General features: G+C 36.3%; 1 protein-coding gene across 1 annotated transcript; it reads right to left on the bottom strand.

Annotated features, from left to right (window-relative positions):
* Positions 1-529: 529 nt before the first annotated feature.
* LOC108203220 (uncharacterized) lies at positions 530-2,689 on the bottom strand. Its single transcript, XM_017371976.2, has one exon. It carries the CDS (start codon positions 2,687-2,689, stop codon positions 530-532), a length of 2,160 nt encoding a protein of 719 aa, XP_017227465.2.
* Positions 2,690-7,007: the final 4,318 nt, after the last annotated feature.

Raw genomic sequence — 7,007 nt, forward strand, 5'->3', positions numbered from 1 at the left:
GTAGTGTCTCGTCTTTCCCAAGAAAAACATACTTGAGATGGGAAGGCAATGGCTTAAGGTCCAATTGTGGTGCTTGAACAACTGAAGGCAACTGCTTTTCAATAGAAGTTTTAGGGAGTACAAAGTTATGTTCTCTTGTAAAGCTCTCTGCTCCTTGTAAGGCGTTGCACTGCTCCATAATTCTATCTGTATGAGTGACATAGACATCCTCAAGAACTTGAGGATTCCCTTCCTTATCAACACCAATGCCTTGAGATATCACTGTTTCTAATGCATCATCCTTCATCAGCTCAAAGTATTTTTGAGCAATGTTGCCAGTTGTACTCATTGTATAGCACGTCTCAGTATCCACGGGATATCGCATCATCTCAAACATGTTGAACTTAATAGTTTCATTATCAAAGTCCATACTGAGCTCTTCCTTTGCAACATCAATTCTTGTTTGAGCAGTACACATGAATGGTCTACCAAGAATAAGTTGTGCATTAATCGCATCTCCCATGTCTAAGATATAAAAATCAGCCGGATATTAAAACCTGCCAACCTGCACAAGAACATCCTCCAAAACACCTTTCGGGTAAACGTGAGATCTGTCAGCTAATAAAATTGTAACACCATCTGTTTTAAGTTTAGTTTTAATACACAATTTCTCATACAAGCTAGATGGCATAACATTAATTGACGCACCCAAATCAAGTAAAGCATTCTCAAATTTAGATTTACCAATGGTGCAAGGAATAGTGAAGCTTCCTGGATCCTTACATTTCCTTGGTAACCTTCCTTGTAGAACCGCAGACACATTCTCCTTCATCTCAACAACTTCACTCCCCTTGAGCCTCCTTCGTTTAGTACACAAGTCCTTCAATACCTTGGCATATGCTGGGAGGTTTTGAATGCACTCCAGTAAAGGCAAATTAATGTGAACCTTGCGAAAAGTCTCCAAAATATTTGTCTCTAATGCACTCTTCTTTGTCTGAACCAACCTAGCTGGGAAAGGGACAGAATCGAAGCGACTATTAGTAATAACCGAACTTGAAGGTTTAAGAGACTTACTAGCAGAAATTGGAGAAGTATGTTTCTCCTCAGAATTGTTGTGCACAATTTCAGCTTCATCCTCATTCTCATGACTATCCTCCTTGGCTTGAGAATTCTCCTTTGCTTCATCTGGTTTTTTATGTGAAGCTGTTTCAGTTGCTGGGTCTCTTTCGATGCCACGCTTATCAACTTGATTTTCCAATATCTTCTGAGTGGGAATGACATTCCGGCCACTCTTAGTAGTAATGATGTTAGCATGCTCGAATTTCAGATTTGGTTGTGTAGTTCCAGGCAACCTTCCAGGCTCATGTTCTTGATTAATTTTCTTAATCACATCCCCAAGTTGTTTTTGCATCTCTCTAATGTCTTGAGAATTGGTAATGCACTGCTTTTGCATATCCCTGATATCTTGAGAGTTTGTAGTGCACTGTTTTTGCATCTCTGTTTGCCCGTCAACCAACTTGGACAATAATTTCTCAATAGTGTTATCATTGTTCGAGCTTTGAGGGACTTGACCCCTTTGTAGAAAACCAGATGGTGTAGAATTGTTTTGAAACTGAAACCCATTCAAAGCATTGTTAGTGTTCCCATACCTCAAATTGGGATGATCCTTCCATCTTGAGTTGTAAGTGTTCGAAAACTGATTTGCTGCTTGATTTCCAAAGCCAATAGCATTAACATCTTCTAAAGTAGGTTCAACCAATGTAGGACATGCATCAGTAAAATGTCCCTGAGTTGAGCAAATACCACAGACTTGAGCTTTCGGTGCTTTACCGCTCAATAGTAATGCATTCAATTTTTCAATACTCTGCTCAATATTTGAGAACCTTTGATCAGATTGAGCTCCCTGAGTAGTGCCAGAACTTGCACGACTACCATATTGAAGTTCATTAGCAGCTCCCTTAGCAATTAGTTTCTCCGCAGCATCATGAGATAAATCTACATAAGCACCACCAACAGCTGAATTCAAGAGTTTCTTTTCACCTTCATGAAGACCTTGATAGAAAAAATGAAGAAGACTCCCTTTAGAAAATCCATGTTGTGGGCATCTCTTTTGTAGCTTTTGGAATCTTGCATAATATTCAGCATAAGTTTCAGTGGCATTTTGATGAATTCCAGCTATTTGGCTTCTCATGTTCATGACTCGAGTGGCCGGATAGAATTTCTGCAAGAATTCCTGGGCCAGTTTCTCCCAAGAAGTAATATAACCCACTGGCAATTCTTCTAGCCAGTCAAGAGCTGATCCATCAAGAGAGAATGGAAAAGCCTTCATCTTCAGAATTTGAGGGTCTGCCATGTCAGGTCCCATGCTTTCCACAATAGTCACGAACCTAGAAAGATGTTGATTAGGTTCCTCAGTTGGAAGATCATGGAAGACTGGTAGTCTCATGAGCAAATTTTGCTTGATTTCAAAACTGTTGCTTTTCCCCAAAGCAGGATTAGGATAAACCATACATGAATGGCCAATATTAGCAACCGAGACAGCAACATCATCACGAAGTGTAGGTATAATAGCCATATCGACTACAATGATCTTCCCTTCACTTTCCTTGTCTAATTGATCTTTTTCGGTCTCACTCTTCTTACGAAAGAGCTTCTCAGGATTGTCTTCAAACGGTTCAAGAGGTTCTTCAGATGTACGGGTTTTAACCATGTACCTGAAAACACAAACCGTTTAAACCACAACGACAAAAACTAACACAAAATAAAAGCAAAGCAAATTTCAATCCCCGGCGGCGCGGCGCCAAAAATTGGTGTGAACCAATTTAAACCCTTTTGTGTCGTATATAATGTAGTGAAAGTAAGGGAATCGTTCAACGCCAAGGATCAAGGGCTCACTTAACTTATATTTTATTAAAAGATAATAATTGGGGTTTTTAATAAACTAATGATTAACTAAGAATTAAACTAAGCAAATTTATTTGTAAGCAAGTAGAGAAACATGTTGGAAAGCATGAATATCTACCACTAAACCCATGAAACAACTTTAAATCTCGTTGGTATGTTCTGAAAGATACTTACAAAGAGCTTGCCATGACCGCATAGAAACAAGTTCTGCTATTCGTATAACCCCATGACCGCATAGAAAGGTTAAAACGAATTACACACTAATACAATTAATCCCATGACCGCATAGAAAGATTAATTGACTTTGCAAAGATATCAATCACATAACATATTGGGATGACCGCATACCCTAGTTACTTCAAGTATCTTCACAAGCATTGACGAGTATATAAGCACAATCAAAACATACTTTCAAGAATCAAAATTGCATAAATTTCATAAGGTTTAGGGCTTCAAAACAACCCTCCAATAATAGAGGTTTAGCCAATCATAATCATAGTAAAACACGTAAGAATCATAAAAGGAATAGAAATCGATACTGAGTGCCGATCCTTTCTCTTCTTCTCCTTGGCTCTCCTCAGTAGCACATATGTAAAACTCTCTCCTTAATAAAACCTAATACATAACTGTTTTTACTCTCATAGAAATATACAAGGAAATTCCGAAACTGAATAGGCTTCGCAAAGGTCAAAATTCGCAGTTGACTTTCTCCCCTGTTCCCTGGGCTGTTTCAGTAGGCTTTTGACATCTGGACCCATCTAGAATGATAGAAAATTAAATTATCTTCGCGTGGGCTGTTTACTCGCCCCAAATCCGACTTCTAGAACTCCAGATATGGCCCAAACAATATTTCGAATGCGGGTAGCCCAATAGTTGCGAATTTTCTTCTAATTTGTCCAAATCCTTTCCAATTTAGAATTCCTTACTCCCGACAATAAGATATTAAAATATAATTAATATATGTCCAAATAAATGCAAAATATAGCTAATATGAGAATAATTATCATCTAAAATATATATAAATATATACTCTATCAGATACTTGGCATACGCAGTTGTGCTATGCGTATACAAAACTTTACATATATCGAATGCATGAAATATTTGAACTTCAGATATGTGTATGCATGTACGCGCATTCTGAATCGTATAGAGTACTCGCATTCCTCACATGCGTGATTAACTGGTCATTTGGTATATCGTATAGAATACTCATATTCCCCACATGCGTGCTCAACAGGGCATTTTATACATCTTTGCTGGCCATCATTATTCTAGACAATGTTTGGTAAAAAAAAAAAGAAGAAGAAGATATTTTAGCTTTTCACCCTAATTTTTAAACACATAACATACATAGTGGGTGTTTGGGAGTGTAACATCTGAGTTTAAAAGCCCAAAAGCTCACTTCCGCTTTGTTAGGTCCAAAGTATCGTAGAAGTAGGGGTTGAATACGATACTCACTACAATTTAAAATTCTTTCGAATCTTGCGGATAAAAAAATTGCAGTCATGTAATGGGTTTCGTGTTCCGAATATATATCGGGTCGGTTTCTGAGGATATGAAAATATTAAACCAACACACAATATTTTCAAGGTATATCTGTATATTGATAAATACCTCGAAGGTGCTACAAATCCAAACCCGAAGGTTGGCTACAATGACCACTCCTCTAAATATTACAAGCCCTATCCACTACAAATATTTACGGTACAAAACTAGGCTAGGGTGTGTGTTTATTTGAGAGAGTTTGTGCATAGCACTTGGCCATCCATCCCGAAGGATGATGTAAATTGTGAGAACCACAATCACATATTTATAGGCTTTCATAAACTAACCATGGTTAACGAGTTCGTCCTGGACGGATTCAATTATCCAAAATAATTCTAACTCCAAGGATACCAAAGTTGCGCCTGTAATTGATGGTCAAAGTTGGCGCCTCTGAGTCAATGGTTGCGCTTGTTTAGTGCACCTCTGTGGTTGTGCCTTAGAATAAAATCATCTTGTAAAATTTAACCCACCGAGAAGATGACTTGGAGTCGCAACATTTGACTTGGTCAAATGTTGCGCTACAAGTAGTGTTGCGCTCCATTTGCTCAGTTGTGACTTAGAATAAAATCCAGAGTTACAATAGTCAAAGGTTGCGCCATTCTTCAGTCAAACATTGCGCTGCACACTCGGTCAAAGGTTGCGCCTCCTCAGTGCATTCCAGTGTATGTATGACTTAGAGAAATTTTACGTTAGAGCAAGGTGCACCACTGAATGAATGGCTTGGAGGCGCAAACTTTGACTTGGTCAAAGTTTGCTCTCCAAGTGAAGTTGCTTCCATGGTGTTGTATGTATGTGACTTAGAAAATATTCTAAGTCCAATTCAAGCTCCATAGTGAAGATGCTCCCTTGTTCTCTCTCATCTCTTGGGGACGAACTTTGACTTGGTCAAAGTTTGCTCCTCAAGAGTGCATGTCTTCACTTGTGATGGTACTTAGAAAATTTTTTAAGTGAGGAAGAGCATTTGACTTTTGGTCAAATGTTGCTCCTCACATAGCTTCCTTGTTCTCTCTCATCTCTTGGGGACGAACTTTGACTTGGTCAAAGTTTGCTCCTCAAGAGTGCATGTCTTCACTTGTGATGGTACTTAGAAAATCTTCAAAGTGAGGAAGAGCTGTTGACTTCGGTCAAATGTTGTTCCTCACATTGTAATAGCTTTCCTTGTTATCACTCCTTTGACTGAGATTGACTTGAGTTTGCTCCATCCATATATTTATATTATATAAATATATGTATAAATAAAGATATATATATATATATATATATAAACGTATATAAATAATATTTATATAAACATATAGTAATATATATATACATATATTTAAATATATATAATATACATAAAATTATATGTAAATATAAATATAAATATATATAGGGATATATATATAATTATCTATAGATATAAATATACACATATTTATGCACATAATATATATATATATATATATATATATATATATATATATATATATATACACTTAAATATATAAATGTTTATGTAAAATATAAATACATATACTATATACATATATATTTAATTAAATATATATACATATAAATATATATATACATATGTTTAAAACATATATACATATATATTATATATATTATATTTAATTAAATATACAAATATACATATATAATTATATTTATACATATACAAATATATAAGTGCACACATATATAAAATGTCACTTCCTGATATGGCTTTCTGTGGAAACTTGACATATGGCATTTGAGCAGTAAGCTTTGACATAGCTGATGGAGACTAGGCATTTGACTTGGCTTGGTTGTGGAACAAATGACTTGATATGACTGGATCAATTCTTCGATCGATAAATACTTTGCAAAGCTCCGTACGTGCTGACGCTTAGTGCACTGGTCTGGTTCACAAGCGACTAACACTGAAGTCAAACATTGTACCTTCTTTGTCAGCAAACATTGATCAGTCGGTTCCGGGTTAGTTTATGCTTCAGTTTGTTGATTGTAATTAACCAACCAAGATATAGACATATCTTGCTTCAGGGGTTGCACTGAAATCTTTCGAGTACTTGGACAACATCTTCATTGCTTCCACAATCTTGAATACTTCAATCTTTATTCTTCACTGAGGCATGAACATATTAATGAACTTCTTCCAGTGAACTTATTCCTTCAAGACTGTAGATAGCTTCTTCAACCTTTGTCTTTGTATCTTCCGATTCCGGTGCAGGCGTAGTGTTATTTACTTGTCCTGTTCTATTGTTGAGTTATCATCCCTATGTAACAGATAGGGTTGTCTTTACATTTAGACTTACAATCTCCCCCTATTTGTTTGTTAATCATAACAAGCAAATCCTCTGGAGGATAACTCAACTAACACTAGAAAAAGTAAAGTCCTGGACTAGTAAATAATGCTACAAAGTTTCTGGATCATATAATACATTTCCAGATTTCATGAATAGAAATAACAAATGTGGATATCACCTTTATTTCTCTGGTTCTTGCTTTCCTGCCAGATAATCCTCATAGTCTGTCTTGAAGAGAATTCAAAACATTCCATTATGCAAAGAACAATCAGCAGCTTCATTGAATTC

Source organism: Daucus carota, chromosome 3, assembly GCF_001625215.2.
Source record: "Daucus carota subsp. sativus chromosome 3, DH1 v3.0, whole genome shotgun sequence".
NCBI classification, from domain to species: Eukaryota; Viridiplantae; Streptophyta; class Magnoliopsida; order Apiales; family Apiaceae; genus Daucus; species Daucus carota.

Coding starts and splice junctions, on each gene's coding strand:
- LOC108203220 (XM_017371976.2), bottom strand. CDS start 2,689: ATGGTTAAAACCCGTACATCTGAAGAACCTCTTGAACCGTTTGAAGAC.